The sequence below is a fragment of the Alligator sinensis genome, unplaced genomic scaffold (assembly GCF_000455745.1).
Source record: "Alligator sinensis unplaced genomic scaffold, ASM45574v1 scaffold267_1, whole genome shotgun sequence".
Classification (NCBI taxonomy): domain Eukaryota; kingdom Metazoa; phylum Chordata; order Crocodylia; family Alligatoridae; genus Alligator; species Alligator sinensis.
In genome coordinates, this window is record NW_005842100.1 from 779,749 (window position 1) to 805,449 (window position 25,701).

Consider the following 25,701-nt stretch of genomic DNA (forward strand, 5'->3'; position numbering starts at 1 on the left):
TTATAGAGACATCAGGAGTTCACTTTCAGGTGAGGATGATTTAGAAGCTTTTCATTTTAAGCCTTAATTCAGAGCTGTTTGAAAGAGAATAGGAAAGCAAATTCAAATATCATTTGCAATGTGTTTGAATGTTGCTTTAAAGATTGACTTATCCAATTGTGTTTTGTGGTCTTTAAATGAAAACCAGTATATCAAAGTCTGACAAATACTGAATTTCTTGTCTCAAAAAGTGTTTGCAACTTGTACTTTTATGTTATGTGTACATTTTAAAAAAATCTTACCTTCAGTGTCAAATCAAATTAGTGATCTTATAACTATAACATTCTCGTGCAGCCACAAAAATAGGCGGTCAGATCTTTATTAGAATAACATCCAAGAAAAACAGATATCAAGTCATGGCACCTAAAACACAGTGCATTGCTGAACTGTGTAGCAAGGAACCTGTTGTAATCAATAGCACCTGAAGTTTAATATCCCATATCTTGCAAGCTAGTGCAGATATTTTACTATATCTGGTATCATAATAAACCTGTAAATAACTTTTGGCTTTTCTTGAACAGACTCTGTATGAGCATTTAGGAGAGCTGCTGACAGTCTTAATCACGCTGGATGAAATAATTGACAATCATGCCACCCTGAAGGACCACTGGACCATGTACAAAAGGTGAGTCTTTGAAGCCTCAGCAAAATGTATTTGCAATATTTATGTTGTAAGAATATTTGTTGGATGATTTTTTTTGACTGAAAAACCTGAAGTTGCTAGCCCTGATATTTACTAGCCTTCCCGAACTTGATCACGTATTGCTGAGTTTTGTCACAGACACCATTGTGAGCTGCTGGTTGGGCCTTCCCTGTACTTTTTTAATGTCCCTAGTAAATATTTTACAATGCTAAATCTAAATTTGTATGAATAATACCACTGAGCTTGAATGCTTTCAAGGTATTAATTGGAAGAATTGTCTGCTGAGAGACATGGCATATTTGAAAATAATGCGTAACCTCAAAGGAAAAGTTTACGCTGGGTGCATCTACATGTGAAATTAATGCGACTCAGTAAACTGTGGAGCACTTTGAGCTGGCGTCAGCTGCTCCTTGGTGCAGTATCTACATGTGCATGAGGGACTGCAGCAGTTTGAGCCATGGTAGAGCAGCTCCAGGCTGGCAGCAGGCTTGAGGGAGTGGGGGGCCAGCCCTGGGCTCAATGGCAGTGTTGTGTGGCAGAAGGGCTGGGTGGGGCATGAGGGTACTAAAGTGTGGACCCATGTTGCAGGCAGCCCCCACACTTTAGCACCCTTGTGTCCCAGCCAGCTCCTGTCACCCTTTACATATGCATTTCTGCACAGTAAATAACTCTGCCGTAAGATAGTATTATTCCCAACAGTACTATCTTACTATGGAGTTAATTTACTGTGCCCTAATGCCAGCACATGTGTAGACAGTGATGCTTTACTGTGGAGCTATTTAGTCAACTTTTCAGTAAAGCGCATGTGCAGATGCACCCACTAGAATTAAAAGCCTGTCCTGTAATACTTGAATTGAGGGAGAAGTTGTATGGACTTCAATGGGAATACTTGCTGCAGGCAAGTTTACAGGATCAGGTGCAATGTAGGAAATAATAATATTGGAAAATCAATTCAGTTTCACTGAAATCCTCAAAAGGTGAATTGTGCTTTCACTTAAACTCAGTCCTTCAAATTAGTTACGCTAACACAGCGCATTGTTAACTTGCAGTATCATTGGTTGATATTGGGGCATGGTAGTGGAGTGGTCAAGGCATCTTAATACTGTTCCAGAAGAATGAGATCTAATCCTCCAAAAGGTGTCTGTATTCATTTAACTGTAAATGGGAGGGGAGTTCAAAAGTGGCTGGTGTGATGGCTACAAAAACAGATATGCTTGAACTCACTAGCATAGTGGGCTGCTAGGCTTATGTGGACCTTTGATTTACTTGGCATTAGGTGGGCAAAGACACTTACATAAGGTCTGTTTGCAATCTCTCTTTGAACTGAGGGTTCATCAAAACCAAAGATGTGATGAGCAATGCTTTTAATTGTAATGTTTGTCCTTTCTGAAGGTTATTAAAATCGGTCCATCACAACCCATCTAAGTTTGGGATTCAGGAAGATAAACTGAAGCCATTTGAGAAGTTGTTATTAAAACTGGAAGGCCAGTTACTTGATGGAATGATATTCCAGGTAAAGCAGTGAGGTTTAAATTAGTACAAGATGAACAGTGCAGTGGAGAAGCTGTTAAAATGGAACACAGTTTCTAAAATGCTTTGTGCTTGTAAATGCTTCATTTTTTTCCTTAAGTGGTGGTATTTTCATATATGAATTTGACTTTCTCCTAATCTGACTAACTGTAACGGAGTATTTAATTACACACACAAAATACTCTATTTGTGAATTCCTTCTTTGGCATCCTCATGCATCTGAACCGTACCAGGCTTTGAATGGCTTAATTAACGATCTGTCTCACTGGTTACTAGGAAGAATGTATATTGATATGCAAAATAATGAAAACACCATGCAACAATTGGCATAGCAGACTGCACATTTGAGGTCTGAAACACTGTTTTCAACAGAAAAGGGCTGCGACATATGCCATACAGATCCAAGCTAAGGCTGCTTTGCTGAATATGGCTTCCTTTATTTATTTTCTTCTTGCAGAAATACTATTTTTGACTATTAAAATCCCTGCTTATGTATTTTTGGCAACAGCCTCTTATTGTACACCTTAAGTCATAAACTTTGTACACATGACAAAATGTAGGTAAAAGAAAATTGTCCCCTGTCCTTTTCAGCTTGATATCTATATACAAGTAGTTTTTGTGTAATACTTGTTTTTCAAAATACAGTTTAAATACAAGCTTGTAAGCCTCTACAAGGCAACTCCCCACCATGCATGTATTTGCAATTGTGATGATTAATATCAACAGATATTTAGGATAAACTGTTGATCAAACTAATTGGTACTGAACAGCAAATTATTACACAAAGCTCTTTGCTCGCAAAATAAATTCAGTGAAAGTTATGCTGGTATAAGAATTGCCATCTTATTTTGCAACAATCTCATTCAGTTTCTCAGCTTCTGCAGTAATGCTGCCATCTCACTGTAGCAGATCATGTAGGAAACGGATTAGATTTGAGATGTCTGAGTAGTCTCAAGCTACGAATTGCATGTTTTTCTATTTTAATTTGAGTCATGAGCAGCGTAGAATCTTAGAAAATGAGAGTTGGAAGGGACCTCAGGACGTCATCTAGTCCAACCCCCTGCTCAAAACAGGGCCATCCCCAACTATATTGTCCCAGCCAAAGCTTTGTCTCCTTATGTTTTTAAAAACCTCCAAAGATGGAGATTCCACAACCTCTCTGGGTAGCCTGTTCCAGTGCTTTACTACCCTCCTAGTGAGAGAGCTTTTCCTAATATTTAACTTAGTCTTAAGTCTTCCCTTGCTGCAACTTGAGATCATTGCTACTTGTTCTGTCATCTGTCACCACCGAGAACAATCTAGCTCCATTATCTTTGGAAGCACCCTTCAGGTAGTTGAAGACTGTTACTAAGTACTGCCTCAGTCTTCTCTTCTCCTGAATAAGCCCAGTTCCCTCAGCCTCTACTAAGAAGTCATGTGCCCCACACCCCTAACCTTTTGTGTTGCCCTCTGCTGGACTCCCTCCAATTTGACCATAGCCTTTCTGTAGTCGGGGGGCCCAAAAGTGGATGCACTATTCTGATGTAGCCTCACCAGTGCCAAATAGAGGAGAATAATCACTTCCTTTGATCTCCTGGCAACAATACTACTAACGCAGCCCAGGATGTTGTTAGCTTTTTTGGCAACAAGGGTGCATTGTTGTTTCATATTCAGCTTATTGTCCACTGTAACCCCCAGGTCCTTTTCTGCAGAGCTGCTGCATAGCTAGTTGATCCCCAGTATGTACCAGTGCATGGGATTTTTCTGTCCTAAGTTCAGGACTTTGCACTTCTTATTGAACTTCATGCAATTTCTTTTGGTCCAGTCCTCCAATTTGTTGAGGTCTCCCCGAATCCTAGTCCTACCCTCCAGCATATCTACTCCCCACATCCAGGTTGGTGTTATCCACAAACTTGCTGAGGATGTGCTCCATGTCATCTTCCAGATTGTTGAATTAAATTGCATGAATTAAAGCGCTTCAGAAATCTTGTTGTCTTCGGTCATAAACTCATGAACATGAAAGTTTAAGTTCAGCTCGTGGGAATTATCATAGTTCCATTGATTCTGGATCTGTGCAGCTTATGCCAGCTGAGAGAGCATGTGGTAATATTTTAATATCTGAATTTGAAATTGTATACCGTTTCTTGTTCCACTTAAGTAAGATGGACAAGTCTGTTGGTTTTTTCTTAGGTCTTACCTTAGCAGTACATCTTAAATGACATCAGTAAGATCATTCCCCACCTGGTATAGCCTCCGAAATACAAATTGTAATTAAGCAAGGTTTTCAAGTAATTTCAGTTTATTCATTATAAGAAGTACTTCTTGTTTTATTGCCAGCTATTCACAATGAATTTTCCATTTCAGATGTCTCCAGTGTCCCGCTTGCACAAAGACTGTTTTATGTTTAATTTTGGGGGCTCAATGGGAATTTGTCTGAGATGCATCCAAAGCACCCTTTTTTCCTCCTTACTCAAAACAAAGAAAATGTAAAGAAAATAGAAGTCTGTCATTTTCCAGCATTTATCAACAAACTTTATTGTTCACCTATCTGAAGATGTACAATACCTGTCTTGTTCCTGAATACCTGTTTGATGATTTCACTCCCTCAAAAAAAAAAAAAAGGGTAGCATCCTTAATCAGTAAAGAGATGTTTACTAAAGTGTATTTAAGAAATGTATATAATTTTGTCATCACTGAGGCATCTGTGCTGTACATAAGCAAAAAGGTAAATTAAAAATGTAAAAAAACAAATTATTGCTTAAAGCCTTTCCTAGCTCTAAAATTCAACCTGTGTCATAAATCAGAAACAAATTATATTAACTTTCCGCTTTTTTTAAATTTAGAATTTACAGAAAATCTGTTAACAGTAACAGTATTTACTGGAAGCCCAGACTTCATGGGACTAGCATTGAGAATGGGTCTTCTTTTCTTGTCTTTGTTCAGGCCTGCATAGAACAACAGTTTGATTCTCTCAATGGAGGAGTGTCTGTGTCAAAGAATAGCACTTTTGCTGAAGAATTTGCACATAGTATTCACACAATTTTTGCGAATGTTGAAGCCAAACTTGGTAATGCTAGATGCATTTTTTTCATGTTGACTATATTATTTATATAAAAAACATTGTTTGTATGGAAGTAGTCTTCAAAAATATTTCTTTTGTTTGTCTTTTGTACAAGGTGAACCCTCAGAAATTGACCAGAGAGATAAATACATAGGAATTTGTGGGCTCTTTGTATTGCACTTTCAGATTTTTCGGACTGTAGACAAGAAATTTTACAAATCATTACTGGATGTATGCAAAAAGGTGAAAAATTTGCTGTTTCCTTAATTTTAAAAAGTGTCTTCAAAGCATGTTGAAGTAAATTCTTAGTTTTTATTGAAATATGGTATGGGTAGAGCCTGCCAACAGAAGTACAAAAGGATTCTGTTTTGGCCTTATCTCTGTTTGTTAAGGGTATTTACCTTGATGCTATACTTGGACACATTTAAACTGTCTGGTTTTTTAGTCTGAGTTATGCTTTCAAGGGGCTTGGCTAAGTTTGCCAGTGAAATCTCTCGTCATTATTAAAGCAAGTTAATGTCAAGGACAGAAAATGGCACCTGTCCCCTCGTGCATTGTTTTTTATATGTATTCTTTCCCCCCTCCCAACTGATTAAGGGATTGATATCAATTAGCCATCTGATTTATTTATTTATTTATTTATTTTTTTAAAATGTTTTTAATGGAAAATGAAAGGACCTAACTGCTATAGGCTTGGTTCCTTGTTCATTCAAAATACAGGATCATATTATTGGATGCTAGGTCTAGCATAGTTGAGGAACACTTAACAGTAATAGCTCTTCATAGTGATGTACATTATAAGCTTTTCAGGGCAGGAACTGATTTTTACATAAGCTTAGCACTTCTGTCACACAGATGACCAACAATTGCTTGAATAATTTTTTGTTGTTAATCAGAATGAACATTTTGATAGTGATACACAAGTAAAAAAAAAAAAAAAGTTTCTAAGCCCTAGGGTTATAGCATTTCAGCTTTAAATAGCAAAATTTTGATTTAGCAGACTATCACATCCACTCTAATGTTGCTTGTTGTTTTTCCACATTTTTCTTTTTTGATGCTTTAGGTGCCAGCTGTCACATTAACTGCTAATATTATTTGGTTTGCTGATAACTTTCTGATTCAGAAAATGCCAGCTGCTGCCAAACTGCTGGACAAGAAAAGCATTCATGCCATTAAAACACACAGGGAGAGTTTTCTACAGCAGAAGGCTCAGTTACTTACCAAGTAGGTTTTATAAATCATCTTGTCTCTTTGAAACATTGCTCATTACGGTATTTAGCAAAAAAAATTCTGTTTGGATATAATGGTGATGATTTGCTAAACTAAAATGCTGCGTAGTGTCACTCTATGCTGTTAAATAGTTGCTGCATTTACTCCAGAAATAGCTGTATTACGGTGATTGTGAAAAGATATCACTTTAAAATTAAACATTTTAATGCAGTACTTCCTTTTGTAAAGCTTATTTTGATTCTTCATTTAAGCTTGCAGTTCTCACTGGCAGTTCTGTCTATTTGCCTTTTAATTTCCAGCTGGTTCCAGCATGCTTTCAACTTCAGCTTTTTACTAGCATCTACTTTTTTCCCCTGGGCTGCTGCTTTTTTCCATTAGCCTCCTCTGGTTTAATTGGTTTCTATGGAAAAATGTTTGTAGCAGGTTGAATAACTTAGTGTTGCCACTTATCCTTAGAAGTTTTTGCTTCTTGTCCTTTTTTCTTTTCCCCTGTCTGTGTGACAGTTTTCTTCAAACACTATTGGCAGCTTGACCTCTTTTTGAAAATATTTTTCTTTCCTCTGTCTGCTGCTTCAAGTTTGCTGTAACTCAAAAAACTTTACTTTCTTTTGGGAGGAAAATATATGTATTACATTTTTTGTTCTAAAACTTCTTTTGAAAATATGTATTCATGAATATTTCCAAGGTTCTCTGTGCATAATAAACATTATGGAGAAGATTTATTCTATGCTGTGGTGAATCAGAGGGCATAACGTACCCCTATATTACTTGTGTGAGTGGTTAGAACATAGGAAGAAAACAGGCTTTGTGGCGCCAATGTTTCTGTTTGATACTCTGGTTTTCCTTTGCCACTGCCTCCTCCCTGTCCAGTGTGCTAGTTAGTAGAACTTGGCAGACATGAAGAGGGAAATTAGCTTTTTTGCTTGTATAGGTCTCTGTTAAATTACTCTCACATTCTGATTAACACTCCTGCTCCATGCACATACCCATGCTCTGAGTGAGTAAGGAGGAAAACAGGATCTCTGAGTAAATGACAGACCTTGTCTAGGTTTACTTCTAGGGTGATTCATAGCTATGTTGTTCCTGGACAACCTTGTTAGTTGTGTTCTGTGACTTCCACGAAAAGTGAGCAGGACTAAAATGCTTAGGTTCTCCTAGGTATTCTTAGAATAATTGTAATTAAATCCAGATGGCGTGGGGGGCAGGCTGCATGGAGGAATGGCGGTGGGGGGGATGGAGGGTGTAGGAGGGGCAGGTGGCAGGGGGGGCTCATGGGGAGGGACAGGCAGCAGGGAGCTTGGCAGAGATGGGCAGAGGAGCACAAGGGGTGAGGGAGCAGGTGTCTGGCCCCTTGCTGCTTTTTGAACCACAGCAGTGGAGTGGGATGAATTTAAGATGACCTTCCATGAAGTAGATTTGATTAATGGAATATTATAACAAATTCATAATTTTCCATGTGTAGAATTACTGGAAGGGGTTGTCCTATATTCAAAGTCATCTTTGATTAGGGTTAAAAGGGTAAATATTATCATTCATATCTTCTGGAAGTACATTATCTAAAATAAACTGTGTAGAGTCAAGCAGTAATATAGTAGCAAACTGTCTATCCTTTTGGAAGAATCAAAGCTGATAAAGCTTTTATTAACTTTAAGTCAATTAAAGATTTTCTGAAATCTAGTTTTAAATCTTCATTTTGGCAGCTTTTACTGTTTAACCTAAACATTGTAATAGATGTAGTTCTGAATTTGTTAGTGATGAAATGATATATATCAACATGGCCTTCTGCATAGGAGCACTGGGGACGTGGAAGAATTAAAGACCTACATTCTAATCCTGACATTGGTTTAATTCACTGAGTTTGTACAAGTAAAACAAGGGACTAACACTAACCCCTGGAGCATAAAGGCTTACTTTTGTCTGAGGAAGCCTGATACTTGCAAAGGGGACAAAACTATTGCATTTGGAAAGTGAATATTCTCACATCTTTTCCTTTAGAAGAGTTAGCCCTTTAGGCTCAGAAAAAAGTGGGAAATTAATGTACATCTCTTCTCTTTTTTTTTTTTTCTCCAGAGAGATGCAGTCATATTATGTCTTTGTGAGCTCATGGATGACAAAAATGGAGTCCATATTGTCTAGGGAGCAGCGAATGGATAAGTTTGCTGAAGACCTCTCCAGTAGATGCAGTGTCTTTATACAGGTGGTTAATTTCTTAATAGGACACAGTTTGAATAATCTATGATATGATTCTTACTGATTGCGGGATAGTTGACTGGGAGTTAACTAGCATGTATAAAAATTAATCTAAGAGTAAAAACTACATTGGAGTTCTCTCAGGACAAAGCCTTTACCTTGAAAGTGTCCAAGATAACACTTTTTCCTGGGAAAGTTGTGGCTAATTCAAGTTAATTACCATTAAAGCTGAGTGTGTAAATGATTGTCCTGTGCCTGTTTTGATGCAAGTCAGACTGGGACAACCAGATCTGGGATAAACCTGGGATGTTACCCTTAGAAGCTACATTGTCCTTTATAGTTGGATGTCACTGCAGGATATTTCCCTATGATATTAAATAGGTTGTCTAGTTAAAAGTTTTTGTAGAAATGGGTATTTCCAGGAAAGGTGGGAGGAAGAATACTGCATGTCCAACTGAGCACTGGAGAACAGGGGAAGAGGAGATCTTCCTGGTTGGAAGTGAGCAAACTCTTTTGCCAGAGAGCCAGTTTTCTTCCACAAGAATCCTCTGAACGCCTGTGCATTCACTTGTGCTGGGAAAAACACTTTTCTCTTGGTACAAATTTAACATCTGTCCATGGCCAATGTGTCTTGGCATGGCTCTTCTTACTCCTGCCTTTGTTAATGGATTCTGCTAGCTCAAGAACTCAAGATAAAATAAAATTTGTCCTGTTATCCTCAGGCTATGGAAAAAATGGACTTTTTTATTTCGTTTTGACATTTAAAATCTTGTTGCAAGACTTGTTTCTTAAGTAGGGAAAAGCAGCTGAATGAACGTATAAAGAGATCTAGAGCTATCCCAGTAGCAGATTCTGTTCTTACTTGGGAGTGTCTATTAATGGAATTGAATAAACTCCAGCACAGTTCACAGCAGAGTTTATTTGCTCCCGGGCACGCCGTTTGCACATGTGCCCGGGACCACAGCATGTTGAGCTGGGGTGGATAAGCCGCTGGTGGTAGGGGGCCCCAGGGATCAGCGGGTCAGCCTGGGGCTACTCCGACCAGGCTCAATGTGCTGTGGAGGAGCTGGCTGGGGCATGAGTGCTTCAGTGTGGGGCTAGTGGGCAGGCCTGTCAGTCTAACATGAGTGTTGCAGCAGAGTAAATAACTCTGCTGTAGGATGGTACTTGTATCTGGCAGTACTATCCTGCAATGGAGTTAATTAGTTTACTCTGTCCTAATAGCACTGCACATGTAGATGCTGATATTTTACTGTAGAGCTAATTAGTCAGCTCTGCAGTAAACATCTTGTGTAGATGTACCCACTTGCTTGCAACATAGGTCTCTGTATATCAACATTTTCATGGACAAATTGCTATGATTACTCAGTTTTTTTTTTTCTTGCTTTTCCTTTGAAAACAGTGTTTTGAGTACTTGAGAAATATCTTTCTAGATGTAGCCTAAATTGATCTGATACATTTTGCAAATCTTGGTGTCTGTGACACTTTATTTTTCCACCATTTATTATTTTGAAAATTACATGTTTTCCTTTAAAAATAAAATGGTGATTGACAGTGATTTACTGTTTCTGCATGTCACTTAATTCCTGGGGGTTGTTCCATTTTTCTTAGTTTTAATCTAATTTCTTAAGATTGTCACAGTTACGTTGGTTACCTTGATTCTGAGATATGATTAGTACGGTTAGGTTCGTGAACATTTGATATATTTGCTTATGGTTAAATTGTATCTGTTCATTTCTACATCTATAATCAGTTGCTTCCATGACTTTCAGTTTTAGACAACTTAAACTAAATAGCTTTAACATTTTAGTTCTATAGGAATGAGTAAGCCTGAATTGTATGTGGATGAGCTGTGGTAGCTCTAGCAGGGCTTATACAGGGTATGAAGTCCTGTCTCTGAACTACAATAAAAAAGACATGGTATATTTACCTGTATGACATCTAGTGTTGAACTTTTTTCATTTTTTACCCATTTTTTTTTAGGGTTTTCTTTATGCTTACAGCCTCAGCACTATCATTAAAACCACAATGAATCTTTACATGTCAATGCAAAAGCCGATGACCAAGACCTCGGTGAAAGCACTATGCAGACTTGTGGAACTTCTCAAGGTAGGCTTCAGCACTGAAATTACTTATTGAACTTAGGAGAAAGTTTACAATCTTTGCATTCTCCTGTGCCTAAGGAAGGGTGGGTATGCCCAAAAGCTTGCAAATAAAGATTTTATTTATTTATTGCAAATATCTAGTTGGTCTAATAAAAGATATCACCTCTGCCACAAGTTCTGATTCCTTATTGAATTTAAGCTTTTATGCAGTATGAGAATGAAGCATCACATTCTGAAGAATGAAAATGTTACAGGTGTAACTTCTACATAAAGATTAGATTGAAGTGGGAAGGAAGAGGTCGGAGAAGAAAATAAGTTGTATGCAATTTCTAAACACCTTCTACAGTTTCTTTTCTCTCCTCACCCTGTTCTCCTTTAAGCAAGAAAAAGAAATGGATGCTTAATTTAGGCTCTTAACGCTTTATGAACACTGAACAATATTATTAACACTCTTAACACCTAAAAATATTGTTTTTGGGTTTTTTGGGGGGTGGGGGGGAGTCTTTCTGTCTTTTCAGAAGAGCTGCATGTTCAGTAGCTGCAGTTAATATAAATTACAAAGGTACAGAAGAGGAATGCTCCATTTTCCAAGTGGACAAGAGCAGTTAGCGTAAATAAATCAGTGAGGTGGTTGCCTTAGAACTAATATTAATCTCTGTTTTTTGAAATTTGAATGCAGGCAATAGAACATACATTTTACAGAAGAAGTATGGTTGTGGCTGATTCTGTGACACACATCACTCAGTATTTGCAGTATCAGGCTCTTAACTCTATTTCTGTAGCCAAGGTAAGTAAAGTGAGTTGTTATTGTGTATGTGTGTAAGTAAGCACATTTATATGCACAGTCAGGCTGTATAATAGCTTCGGTGTTTTGTATATATAATATTGCTGTTTTTATCTTTGTGTAATGCTGTTACAGAATTCTGTAAAAGGAATAGGTATGGTATTAATCTTGCTTTATGGAGGTGCTAGTTGCACAGGTGCAGTGTATGCTTCTCCAGAAGCATGACAATTCACTTTGCTTGCAGCCTTTACTGATCCAATCTTGGTTTTATGAATTGCATTATGAACCAAGATTTCAGCATAGCTGTCCTGATGAGAAGTGCTAGCATATATGTTTTGCTTTTGCAGCTAACCTCCAAAGGAGTTACATGCTGTTATTTATTTTCATAGTTTCATAGATGTTAAGCTCCCTTCCAGCCCCTACAGATCATCAGGTCCAGCCCCCCTGCACTTGGGCAGGAAAGACTTCTGGGATCAGATGACCCCAGCAAGATAGGCGTCAAGATGCTTTTTGAACCATTTTATTGTGTCTGACTCTGCATTTTCTTATCCTGTGAGGATTAAATAAATTATGTTCGTAAACAATACATATGCATAGGTTTGCTAAATACATTTAAGAGCCCAAAACATCTCTAGAGAACCAAACACCTCCATGTTTTGTATAGTAGACTTTTTTTTAATTCATAAATGGGAATAACACAATTCAAAAGTGGCATAGAGTCACAAAATCTGTTTGAAACCATGAAGTTTCTGCAAAACCTGTACGTACTGTGTATTTTGTTTCAGTGCCTAGTCTTAAGACTGAAAAAAAAGTTGAACTGTCAAAAGAAGGAGAGGGGAAATTGCTGTTTGGGGGCTTTGGTAACTTTTCCATGAACACTGAACTTACTTTGGTGTTTTTTTCTCCTCCTCTCTCTCCCTCCCCCTTTTCAAGAAAAGGGTCATTTCTGACAAGAAGTACAGTGAGCAGCGCCTGGATGTGCTTTCTGCCCTGGTGCTGGCTGAGAATATCCTCAATGGGCCAAGTACAAAACAGAGACGGCTAATTGTTTCCCTTGCACTGAGTGTGGGCACACAGATGGTATGTATCACCATTGTGCAGATTACTGTACACACCATCAATGGTAACAAACAGTGTTCATTACTGAATTGATCAGCCATCTTGCCAGAACATTTTATAAATAGTTCTTGTTTTGCATTTAAACACAATAAGTGACTTTCTCCATTTTTCTCTGGTGCCTTTTTTCAGAAAACATTTAAAGATGAAGAGTTGCTTCCTCTTCAGGTAGTTCTGAAAAAACTGGACTTAATCAGTGAACTTTCAGAACGGTAAGTAGTAGCATATTAGGTTTAGGGTACTAGTGGCATTAAAAATAAAATATCATGATCCAACATACAAAATCTTGCAGGAAGTTCTTTATTTTCCATCTAGCTGCATGCAGTTGGCTGGTTCTTTGTAATGATGGGTGGTCAGAACGTGGCCTGTGGAATTCCTCTTTCATAAGTTAATGCAGCTCATGGAAAATTCAGTTCCTGTTGCATGATCCACTGTGTTTTCTAGTGAGTTTGACAGTAAACATCACTTACTGGGAGCTGGAGCCTTCTTGGTTTGCACCTCCTAGTTAAAAGTAAAGCTAGCTGCAACACTTTTTTTTTTCTATTTTATTTAAACTTCTTCCTCCCGACTGTTCAGACTGCAATTGGTTGTGAAATATTCAGCAGTAACTTGGTGTAATGTTACTTTTTGTAAATGTTTTCTGTAGATCTTTGATTTGGATATCCAAGCGGATACTTCTGGTGTATGGAGAATTTACATCATGGTCTTCCTACCATTTGCATGACTATAGCACAGAATTAGCTATGGCATCATATCTTAATGCTTTTTTATGTTCTAATTTTCAAGTGCAAAACCTGCTGTTGGTATTGGTGATAACCTCATTAGTCCATAAGTGGCACCATATTTTATGGCTGGTATATGATCAGAGAAAAGAAATTCCTTTAGTATATGATTGAAACAGCATTTCAGTAGCAATTACAGGTTGCTTACAGATACAGTGACAAAAAAAGGACATCCATTTATCCAGGATTTAGTTCCTTTGAAATGCCAGTGGAGGGATGGTAAATACTGTGTTCTTGCATATTTGGAGTTTTAGCGTTATCCTGAAAAGCTAAAACTAGGGAAGTAAATATTAAAAATCTCAAAGAGGTTACAACTGCCAAAGTACAGGCTTGTTGATGTGCTCTCTTGAGCTGTGTTATGTGATTAATAAGTATCTTGTATTTTAGAGTGAAAGTGCAGTGTGACTGTTGCTTCTTGTACTGGCATCGAGCAGTCTTCCCAATTTATTTAGATGATGTGTATGAAAATGCAGTTGATGCAGCTAGATTGCACGTAAGTTTAATCAAAAACAAAAATACCCAAAGAAACATTAATGGTTCAGGTTAGCATGCCAAGAAAACTGAGAGGAGGAAGCTCTTAAAAGTGGAATTGCAGCAGGGACAGAGCTTCAGCTTGCTCACCCTCCCTTTCCTGCTCAGGGAAAAGCTACAGTTGTAACCCTTTCACAGCAGAATTAGCCAATTTTGACCTGAGATGGAAAGAGAGAGAAGATTAGGTTCTGTCCCTGCTTCATGCAACCACAACTATGGAAATCTCTTTTCTTTATCCTGCCTTCCAAAAACAAAGCACCTGTCTTATTTAGGGGATGTGGCTTGCAAGAAAAAAGTGTGTGTGTGTGTATTATTTATATACATACACCTATTATATACATACACCTTTTTTTTGGTAACACTGAAGCATCAGAGTTTAGCTGCTGCCAATAATGAACTGCTTGGCCCAAGACGCTAAACTCGTCCGTTTGCCACATACTATTAATTCACTTTTCTAAGTGACAAAAGCTTAAAACTGGGTCTTTGCTAGCAAGTCAACTTGTGGGAAGAGGGTGTGGTGTTTGGGGAGTAATAGCGGAGAAACTATTCAAAATAGCTAACTAATCTCTGTCTTGCTTTTTAGAAAAATTGAAGCTGATGGCTTTCAATCCTCTTTTTTTTTTTTTTTATAAACTTAAAGCTAAATATGAACTCTTAGACTAGGTACAGACATTCAAAAAGCCCAAGGCAGAATCTAAGTTGTGCAATTTTCTATAAGCAGCATAGTTTATATCAGTAGTGAACAGAACACAGATTTGTCCTTTGGTGGGGCGACAGGGGTTCTGGCATTTTAAATCAGTCTGTGCGCTGAACTTCTGTTATGGGTATAGACCACTTTTATATGCTGAAATCTGTTCTGCTACAGGTACAGACTGGTTTCCAATCACTTATACTGGCAAAAGTGTAATGTCTTTTACTTGGCCTTAATTTTTTTGCAGGGGATGGAGGAATTGTTTGAAATAAAGTAAAGGAGTTGAGCTTCATTCTTGAGATTTGAGGTTTTGACCTCTAGCTCAGGCTGGTTAGGTGTTGTACACTATTTTAAGATGTTGATTTGTATGTGTTCTGTAGTTTGTAAGTTAGCGTCTTTCTAATCTTTTTCTTCAGTATATGTTTAGTGCATTACGAGACTGTGTACCTGCGATGATGAATGCAAGGCACTTAGAATCCTATGAGGTACTTCTGGAGTGCTACGACAAAGAAATCATGGACGTTCTAAATGAGGTAACTGCTCAAGTACTGGAATTACTGTGAATGGGAACTGAAGTCAGTGGCTTAATTGGAGTGTCTGTTACAGTTTTACTGCCTGAAATTTAGGATTTTCCATAAAGCTGTAGTGGAAATCTTGTTAGACTGCTTTGAGGCATAGTTAAAAGCAAAAACATTGTTCATTTTAGAGAATCACAGGCATGTATATAGCTCCCTTTATCATAGTATGCAAGGAACTCTATCATTAATGTACAATAGTCTTTTGAGGTCGAGAAGTGTTCTCTGGTTTACAGATGCTGAGACAGAAATATACCCTTGGTAGAAAGTTCTGCATGCATAGCTATTTGGGCTAGAAAAATAATCCCCTTCTCCCCCAGCCAAATAACTATTTCTGCAAAATTCCTGACTGGCTTAGTTTATCTCATTCAGGGAGATGGCAAAACCGCCCCCCTCATATTGGCATATACATATTTCCACCAGGGGACTCTGCTGGCATGTACTCAGCTGTACTGCAGAGGTTCTGTCATGTAAACATGCCCTTACTGCTGTGGTTCTTAACCTTGTTAGAATCAAGCCACCCTTCAGAAGATGCCATCTCTTAGCTTTCTCAGGTTTTTTGTACTTCAGAAAAATAGTAGAGTAGCCTTTTCTGTTGCATAGAGTTAAGAAAGACCACAACAAGTTAGAAATATTTTTGACACTGGATTTTCTAAGGTTCTATGTTAAGGAAGTTAAGCTGGATCAAGGAAAGGTGCGATTCCCTTCCTCCCCCCCCCCCCCCCCCCCCCCCAGCTCTGTGAAGCCTGTGCTTTGTGTGCAAAGTGGCCTAAAATTGCTGTATTTCATCTTCTGAGCTACAATAATCTACAGACTTTTTGCACCTGAGTGTGTGGTTTTACATATAGGAGTTTAAAGCCCTTCCACATACGTGCATTGCTTTGTTTTTAATTCTATTAAACCACCATTGTAAAAGGAAAGTGAGCATTATTTTTTTTCTTCACTTTTCCAATAGCATTTACTGGACAAATTATGTAAAGAAATAGAAAAGGACCTACGTCTTTCTGTGCACACACATCTACAGCTAGAAGACAGAAATCCTTTCAGAGTTGGGATGAAAGATCTGGCTCACTTTTTCTGTCTGAACCCAATACGATTTTTCAATCGTTTCATTGATATCAAAGGTGGGTTGGAATAAACAGATTTTTTTTGCCTGTTTAATTTTCTCTACCGTGTTGCTTCCCAGCTAACCCTTTGAACATTTTCCTTCTTTTTCTTTTATGCTTCCCTATTTCCTTTTATTTCTTTCCATGCCTCCATGGCCTAATGATGCAAAGAGGAAATTACCAGTGTAGTTGCTGCTAACTAGACCTATGCGAAGTGGCTAGTATTCGCTTTGGATTTGGCTGATTCGGGGGACAGTGATTCAATTCAGTGATTTTTTGAATCACTGTCCTGAATCGATTCAGCTGCTGCCAAATCACACAGGCCCATCCCCTGCCCACTCTCCCAGCCCCAGCAATGACTGCTCTAACTCTGCTACTGGGGGGGATCCCTCCTGCTCCAGCCCTTTAAGATAAGATAAAAAAGAAAAAACCTCCAAAAATCCCCGCCCAGACTTGCTGGTTCCTGTTCGGCAGGGGGGCGATCCCCACTGCCCCATTACACGTGGGGGCCTCTGCACAAGCTCCCTAGGGCCACTGCAGGAGCTGGTGAGTGAGAAGTATTTTTGTTTTTCTTAAAGGGATGGAGCTGGGGCAGGCAGGACAGCCATGGTGAGGCCCGGAGGAGCAGGGGGTGCTGGGGGTGCTCATGGCAGAGCCCCCATGTGTCCTAGGGTAGTGTGGGGGCAGCAGGGGTGTGTTGTCCACCCCTCTCCTGGCCAGGCAGCAGCCAGTGAGTGGGAGCTTTTTTTAAAGGGCCAGGAGCTGGGGTGGGCAGGGCTGCCAAGGGAGGGGGCTGGGAGAGTGGGTGAGGGATGCTGGGGGAGCAAGCAGGGGATGGGGCCTGGTGGGGGACCCCCATGGTCCCCCCGTCCCCACCCCAGCCTCCCCTCCCCTGCACCCTACTTACCAGCTCCAAGTCCATCTCCAGCTCCCTGCTGCCACAGGCAGGGACTGGCCGAATCGTCAAAGCTCTCCGAATTGATTTGGACCTTTTATTGGTCCCCCGATTCAATTTGGATTTGGAGATTCAGCCCCTGAATGGGGCCGTATCTCCTCCAAATTGAATCAGCACCCAAAGTTTCGCACAGCCCTACTGCTGACCATGTGGCTTTTTGCACCTGGAGCGTTTGTGTGTATTATACTACATGTGCCATTATCTATTTTGTTTTACAGTCTTCTCCAAGAGAATGCCATATTTAATGCCATGTCTGTTTAAACTAACAGATTTTGTTTTGTTTGCTATTTAGCAGCTGGAGATTCAGTCCGTATTATATTATTGATTTTTTGCAGTTTATGTGACACACTACCTAGACAAGACGTTTTACAACCTAACAACTGTAGCTCTTCATGACTGGGCTACATACAGTGAAATGAGAAACTTAGCAACTCAGCGTTATGGTTTGATCATGACAGAAGCACATCTTCCTAGTCAGACTTTAGAACAGGTACAGTTCTTGGAGGGTGCTTTCTGTTTTCTATTTTTGTTGTACTAGATTATTATTCAAGATATGAATGAATCAGAAACTGAAGCACCCATGTTGGAAATCAGTTGGGAATGTTAATCATTGTTTTCTAGTTGTCTTTGGAAGTAGAGGGGCCTGACTATCTTTCTTTGAAGGGAATTCCACACCCATAACAACTGTTCACTTGAAATTGGAGTTTTGGATCCTCAGAAACCCTTAAAAAACAGATCTCTGAAAACAGGAATACAGAATTATATGCCAGTTTCTCAAAACTTGGTCTAATCAAATTTACCAAAGGCTAATGCCTGATAGAGATTAAATAAAAAAATTCCTGTTTTTGAGACTTGTAGTCCTTCCTTTCGAGTCTTGAAACGAATTAAATAGTAAATAAGAAAGAAAAAATTAAATAGGTATTTGTAAATCTTGGCATTTGTATTTATAAATAGATACCAGTCCACTTTTTTCCATTTTTATTTCCATACACTAGCTAGGATTAAAGAACCCTTTTTTCAAATGGATTAAAAGACATAGGTATACATTTGACTTGGAATCTAAAACTATTATATGAAAACTTAAAATGCTAATTCCTAGATATTGAAGAGGGCCAGAATAAACTGCAAAGTAACATCATAGATTTAACAGGAAAGGTTGTTTCAATTTTGATATGCAACTGGACTGTGCTTCCAAAAATGCTTTCAAATAACTTGCACTGATAATTGTTACTGTGAATGCATTTGAAACTCCCAAGGAAGCTGTTACTATGAACATTGTTAATTGATCATGTTGTTTCAGGGTCTGGATGTTTTGGAAATCATGAGAAATATTCATGTTTTTGTATCGCGCTACCTCTACAATCTCAATAATCAGGTGAGATGCAGTCTAGACCTGTATTACGTATATCACTTGCTGGTTTTGATACTGAGTGAATAATGATGACCTTTTCTTTGCAGATCTTCATTGAAAGAACCAGCAATAATAAGCACTTGAACACTATCAATATCCGGCACATTGCTAATTCAATTAGAACACATGGCACAGGAATCATGAACACAACAGTAAGCATCTCTTGCACTGTTGCTTTTGTTTAATAAACATAAAAAGTACATGCACTTCTAGCATTTCTTGACCTTTGAATATTTAGTACAATTCTAGTTTTGCATTTGATTTAACAAGGCAGTCTGCAAACACTAAGCAGTCAGTGGGTTTTGAATTGTTATACTGCTAGTATTTCTTACGTAAAGTTATTGTAGCGATATTCTGGTGAGATTCCAGATTGTAGTAGTGATGAAAATAAGTGTTTATAAGGTTTAGTTTTTAAAAGTCTGAATCAGTTTGAGTGCTATATATTGCTGTTTTGTTAACATTTGTTAGGATGCCATTTTATATTGCATTTCAAGCACATTAGTCTTAAAAAAAAAAAAAAAAAAAAAAAAAATGTGGTTCCAGTTTGTCATAGTTCAACTTAAATAGTCAAACTACCACTTACATTTCCCAAATTCTAAAATAAAGTAAGGTCACTGGGTTTTTACATATTTGGCCAAAGTCACTTAATATTTTCACTGTTTTCTGGGCTGAGATTGATAAGTGGTTTTCATAGATTTCATAGACATTAGGGCTGGAAGGGAACCTCGGAAGATCGAGTTGAGCCCCCCATCCGAAGGGCAGGAAGTCAGCTGGGGTCATAAGATCCCAGCAAGATAAGCATCCGATTTACTCTTGAAGGCGTTCAATGTAGGTGCTTGAACCACCTCCGATGGCAGCCTATTCCAGACCTTGGGGGCTCGGACAGTAAAGAAATTCTTCCTTATGTCCAGCCTGAAATGGTCTTGGAGTAGTTTATAACCATTCGAACTCGTCATCCCTTAGGACGCTCTGGTGAACAAACGTTCCGCCAGATTCTTATGGTCACCCCTGATAAACTTATAGGTGGCCATCAGATCACCCCTGAGCCTGCGCTTTTCCAGGCTAAAGAGCCTCATAGATCTCAGCCTTTCTTCGTAAGGTCTGTTTTCCTGACCTCTGATTATGCACGAGGCTCTTCTCTGGACTCTCTCAAGCTTCTCCACATCCTTTTTGAATTGTGGGGCCCAAAACTGGACGTAGTACTCCAGCTGTGGCCTCACCAAGGCCGAGTACAAAGGGAGAATGACGTCCCGGGATTTGCTTGAGAAGCATCTATGCATGCAAGCCAGCATTTTGCTTGCTTCTATTAGCCGCAGCATAACATTGAAGGCTCATGTTCATCTTGTGGTCAATGATGACCTCCAAGTTTTATTACTTCCCTGTTTTAAATGTGGATGCTATTCAGCAGTGTAGAGTGTTCAGTGATTTTTCAAGTAAGGTTGGTAGCCTTGTAGGGCTATGTGGTCTGAGAATAAGTGGGCATGTCTATACGTGACCTTTACTGTGCAGTAGACTAATTTACTGTGCAGTAAAGTGTTACCGTATAGATGTGCGTTGCAGTTAAGGCTCAGAAGATTAATTTACTTCGGTGTAGGATAGTCCTGTCAGACACGGGCACTATTTGATGGCAGAGTAAATTACTGCGCTTAAATGCACGGGTAGATGGTGGCATTGGGATTAGTTTACTCTGGCTCAAATTGCACTGGAGTTTATTCAGTCACATTAACTGCACGTGTAGTGACTCCTAAATAAGGGTGCTGAGTCTGGAAAGCCTTTGCAGATGTTCATTTCAACAGGAACCTAATCTTCTCATTTTTATCAGTCGTAAATCACATGTTTGGAGTAATTGAAATAATGTGAACATTTGGTATGGTGCCAAAGCTTGATTAGAAAGTTCAACCAACCAAATCAAATCTTAGACAGCTGTTCAGTATCTTAGGATCTGTGTATCCCTTTCTTCATCTCATTCATCTTTCCACTATGCCATTGGCAATATAGGAACTTGAGGAGCCATGTATACAGAAAGAAAAGTGCTCTCTCTTAGGGTATCACGTGGAATGATAAAGTTATTATAAATGAGTTCTTGTTATTTGACATAGGGGGTGGGGAGGGAAATGCATAAATGGCTTCTAATATTGGTATAGCTCATCTTGGCTGTTGGTTATTGTGACAGAAGTTGTTTTCCTGCACCCATCACTTCCTGGCTAAGTGAGCACCTTTCTTATTTACCTCTGAGTCTGGGCTGAATTGTCTAAATAGACAAGGAAATTGTTACTTAAATTCATAAAAAGTTAGAGTTGGAAGGACCTCAGGAGGTCATCTAGTCCAACCCCCTGCTCAAAGCAGAACCATCTCCAGCTATATTATCCCATGAAGGCTTTGTCTAGCTGGGTTTTGAAAACCTCCAAGGTTTCCTACTGGAAAAAGGTGGGATTTAGTCCCATAGGTAAATAGTTCTAGAAAGCTTTGAACAGGTTTTAAAGAACAGGGTAGGTTATAATGAAACTGTAAACATCAGTAAATTCTATAGTTGATAGTACAATAAAGGAAGACAGTAATTGAGCTGAAATCTGTTCCTCTTCAATTTGGAACATTTTTATCATTTCAGCGGGATAAATAAAATCAGCAACTACATAATCCAAAACTAAACTGTAGGTGCTGTACTTCTTGTGGCACACAGACTGATCTTTTAAATGGCAGGTTCCCTTTGCTCTGTCACCTACCTGCTTTAAAGGGAACTGAACCTTCATGAAGAGAAGGTTGACTTTTTTTTAGTGAGAGAGGTATTGCTGAGCTTGTCTGAGACCTGCAAACGTGGAGCCTCTTTCCAGCAGCAGAATTTACATTGTTATACAGAATTAAAATGATTCAAGAAGTTACTGAACAGTAGTCACTAGAGGTACATGTTTATTGGAAAGGGAGTTTCTAATTTTGAGTCTGTGGTTTTCTGTTACAATCTAGGTGAATTTCACATACCAGTTTCTGAGGAAAAAGTTTTACATCTTTAGCCAGTTCATGTATGATGAGCATATCAAATCCCGACTAATTAAAGATATACGGTTCTTCAGGGAAGTGAAGGATCAAAATGATCATAAGGTAAATGCATCAGGTAAAAGGGAATTTGATTTAAAACAGTGCTGCCTTTGTGCTCTGAGACACTAAACTGGCATGTGCCACACTACAAAAGTCACAGCTTTTTTCCTTTTGTTTTAATTAAATGTATTAATGGAAGGTGACACATTCAATCCTGTCAAAATGCAGCACAGGCAAAAATTCACATTCCTGCATTTATACTGTTTTATCTGATTTCATTTATTTTTACTGCTTACTGAACGCTAACTAAGATGATACTCATCAGCAGACATGATGTATCATTCCTTAACCTTACATAGGACTGGATATGTTTTTTCTTCTGTTAAGCTGTTGATGATTAGTACAATTTTTGTCTAATTTAATTTAGACCCAAAGTTTACAACTAAAGTTAATAACATTTTTATAAATGGTCTATCTTGGAATTAAGTTTTAGCTGTAGTCTGAACACTGTCATGTTTGCAAAAGATTAGGCAATGTAGATGACAGGGGTGGAAAGAGACTGTGAAATAGCTTTTCCATGAAAAGTCAGTTATAGTCTTTAAAAACTAATATATGTTTTTTTTATTTATGCTGATATCGTTTCTCTAGTACCCTTTTGAGAGGGCAGAAAAGTTCAACCGGGGCATCAGAAAACTTGGAATAACACCTGATGGACAAAGTTACCTCGACCAATTCAGGCAGCTCATAAGCCAAATAGGTATGCAACACTATCTAAAAATATGGGGTCAATATGTCTTCATAATCTAGAAACTAAAGTGCTAAGGTTGAGGACTATGTCTAATCCTAGCACAAATGGGCGCACTGTGTTAAGGAAATGGACTTTCACCTGCTTATACAAAAATGGGCCCTGATGGCCATAACAAAATCCATCTATGCCTCCTGTGAATGTTCTTGATACTTTCTTCCTTCAACTATGCAAAAAAGAACCCATTTTTTGTCCAGATTTAGTATCTTTCCAGTATAGGGAAAAGTACTCTTGAATATGGATATTTCAAAATATGTGGATGAAACACCTTTGGCTGTTAATGAAATCGGCATTTAAGGTCTGAGTTTGCAGGCATTTACTCCCAAATATGGAGTATGTAATTTTTATATTATTTTTATATTAGGGAGTAAATGTTTATAGAATGTTGGCCTTCAGTTAAGTGTGAAAATACACATTGCATGAACACAGGCTCATGAGATGAGCAAGTTACGTTTTATTTTTCTAGTTTCACTGTGCGCCATTAAACTGTGAAACATCAACATAATTTTTCTCTTTGCAGTCAGCTTTAGAGCATAACTGTATTACAAAGGATATCTGAATCTGTCTTTCAGAATTAATAAGAACTTTGAAATGTGCATATGTAAATATCTAACTCTCATTTTCTTTCTTTTTTTGAAAGGCAATGCCATGGGCTATGTGCGAATGATAAGATCTGGTGGACTTCACTGCTGTAGTAGTGCAATTAGGTACCCACACACATTTTAATACCATTATTTCATGGTGTTATTCATGCTTTCATACTTGAAGCACTGGGCTGCTTAGTTCTGCCATTGCAGCAGCTCCTCTGGCTGTTCACAGTTGGAGAACTTATTAAATTCAGGCAGTCTTACTGCATTATAAAAAAACAAAAAAATAGTCACTGCTGCAAAAAAACCAGAAAAGACCTGCAGGAAGGGAAGACAGTAAGGTTCTTCCTGTACCATGCATTTGAGTGGTGTGGAAATAGTGTATCACTGTTTAAAAGACATTTTTCTGATGAAACAGGGAGGCATGTGTATTAAGAAGTATGGGAGAAGGTGCTGGAAGAGTGGGGCAGGGTGGTGGGGAAAAGGCAAAACATTTTGTGAAAGGATGATGAAGTGGGAGTGAGTTTGGTTATGGAGATGATAGCTTGCATAAGAAAATGATTGGAGATTTGGTATAAGCAAGAGCAAAGCACTGTAAAACCTTTAAGACAAATGATGGTGGTGATTAAGTGACTGAGTGTAATCAGAACTGAATTATAAACCTAATATACAATAACAATGTAGGTTTGTTCCTGATCTTGAAGATATCGTGAATTTTGAGGAACTGGTGAAAGAAGAAGGGCTCTCAGAAGAAACACAGAAAGCGGCAAGGTAACCTAATGCATTTTGTGATGTGGAGCTTGGAAAAAAATCTTCTCATGCTTTTAAAAAATTTTTAGATGCTTTACAAATACAAAAATAAACTGAAATATTGTTATTTCAGCAGATACAATAGTATTGTTTCAAAAACCCTAGCCACACACTGCACATTCAGGTGTTCTCCGTGCTGCTGCTACCTTGCAGCATGGGAGGTTTTTTTGACCCCAGCAGATACCGGGACAAAATAACTTATGCGGGGGGAAAAAAGGGGGTGCATGAGGCAGCAGCACATGCCACCCAAAATGGGAGGCAGACTCCTAGCTACAGGAGTGCCGTGGTTGCAGCTTCCCAGGACTCCAGGTAAGGCTGCTGGGGCCAGCACAGTTGCCACTGCTTCTTGTCTCTGGGGAAGCAAACATCTGCGCTCATGTAGACGCAGCCATAGAGTTCACTTGCTGATTAAAATTTGCCTCAGGAAAATTCCTTGCTTATGAGTATCTTACATTCTGGGCATCCATTTCCTGGCTAGAGACAGACTTTAAAAAATAATCACAAATCACAGAATTATGGAAAATTAGGGTTGGAAGGGACCTCAAGAAGGCGACTAGTCAAACACCTTTCTCAAAGCAGGACTATCCCCAACTATATCATCCCAGTCAAGGATTTATTTACTCGGGTCTTAAAAACCTCCACGGGTGGAGATTCCACAACCTCTCTGGGTAACCTGTTCCTGTGCCTTAATACCCTCCTTGTGGGGGAGTTTTTTTCTAATATCTAACCTAAACTTCCCTTGCTGCAACTTGAGACCATTGCTCCTTGTTCTGTCATCTGCCACCACTGAGAACAGTCCAGCTCCATCCTCCTTTGCAACCACCCTTCAGATACTTGAAGGCTGCAATTAAATCTCCCCTCAGTCTTATCTTCTCCAAACTAAATAATCCCAGTTCCATCAGTTTCTCCTCAGAAATCATGTGCCCCAGCCCCCTACCTGTTTGTTGCCCTATGCTAGACTTTCCAACTCTTCCACATCATCACTTTCTGTAGTGGGGGCCCCAAAACTGGACCCAGTACTTCAGATGTGGCCTCACCAGTGCCAAATAGAGGGTAATATTTACTTTCCTCTGTCCACTGGCACCACCCCTACTAATGTAGCTCAGTATGCTGTTAGCTTTTTTTGGCAACAAGGGCACACTGTTGGCTCGTATTCAGCTTATTGTCTACTGTAACCCCCAGGTCCTTTTCTGCAGAGCTGCTGCTTAGCCAGTCAGTTCCCAGCCTGTACTAGTGCATGGGATTATTCTGTCCTAAATGCAGGATTTTGCACTTGTCCTTACTGAACTTCATGAGATTTCCTTTGGTCCAGTCCTCCAATTTGTCTAGGTCTCTTTGATTCCTAGCCCTACCCTCCACCATATCTACTACTTCCTCCAGTTTGGTGTAATCTGCAAATTTGCTGAAGATGCACTCCATCCCATCTTCCAGATTGTTGATGGCGACATTAAACAAAACTGGCTCCAGGACTGACTTCTGGGGCACTTGTGCGGGCCGGGAGCGACCCGAGCCCTTTTCCGCGCTGCACGCAGGCTGTGGCCAGCAGCCCGGGCACGCCGGGTCGGAGAGGGAAGGCCGTCAAGCTGGAATTAGGCACAAACGCGTAGCGGTAGTTTTAAAGATTGTTTACTTACACCGAGATGGCAGTGGTGTAGGCAGGAAAACTTGATTGAGTTGCAGTTACAGACGGACAACACAGACGGTCTCGTGGAGGTTGCTAGGCTCCACGGTGCAGAGC

The 25,701-nt window shown here is 39.1% G+C and overlaps 1 protein-coding gene across 1 annotated transcript in view; it reads left to right on the top strand.

Annotated features, from left to right (window-relative positions):
- WASHC4 (WASH complex subunit 4) overlaps nt 1-25,701 on the top strand; it is a 69,780-nt gene that overhangs the window by 24,602 nt on the left and 19,477 nt on the right. Inside the window, exons 9-29 of the mRNA XM_014520245.2 lie at nt 7-29; nt 561-664; nt 2,075-2,195; nt 5,135-5,258; nt 5,368-5,495; nt 6,316-6,476; nt 8,553-8,679; nt 10,656-10,781; nt 11,457-11,564; nt 12,495-12,641; nt 12,810-12,889; nt 13,847-13,952; nt 15,098-15,214; nt 16,212-16,380; nt 17,653-17,807; nt 18,618-18,692; nt 18,776-18,880; nt 21,690-21,824; nt 22,410-22,518; nt 23,207-23,273; nt 23,838-23,924. Coding sequence (XP_014375731.1) covers nt 7-29; nt 561-664; nt 2,075-2,195; nt 5,135-5,258; nt 5,368-5,495; nt 6,316-6,476; nt 8,553-8,679; nt 10,656-10,781; nt 11,457-11,564; nt 12,495-12,641; nt 12,810-12,889; nt 13,847-13,952; nt 15,098-15,214; nt 16,212-16,380; nt 17,653-17,807; nt 18,618-18,692; nt 18,776-18,880; nt 21,690-21,824; nt 22,410-22,518; nt 23,207-23,273; nt 23,838-23,924 — 2,374 coding nt within the window. The remainder of the gene's footprint in view (nt 1-6; nt 30-560; nt 665-2,074; nt 2,196-5,134; nt 5,259-5,367; nt 5,496-6,315; nt 6,477-8,552; nt 8,680-10,655; nt 10,782-11,456; nt 11,565-12,494; nt 12,642-12,809; nt 12,890-13,846; nt 13,953-15,097; nt 15,215-16,211; nt 16,381-17,652; nt 17,808-18,617; nt 18,693-18,775; nt 18,881-21,689; nt 21,825-22,409; nt 22,519-23,206; nt 23,274-23,837; nt 23,925-25,701) is intronic.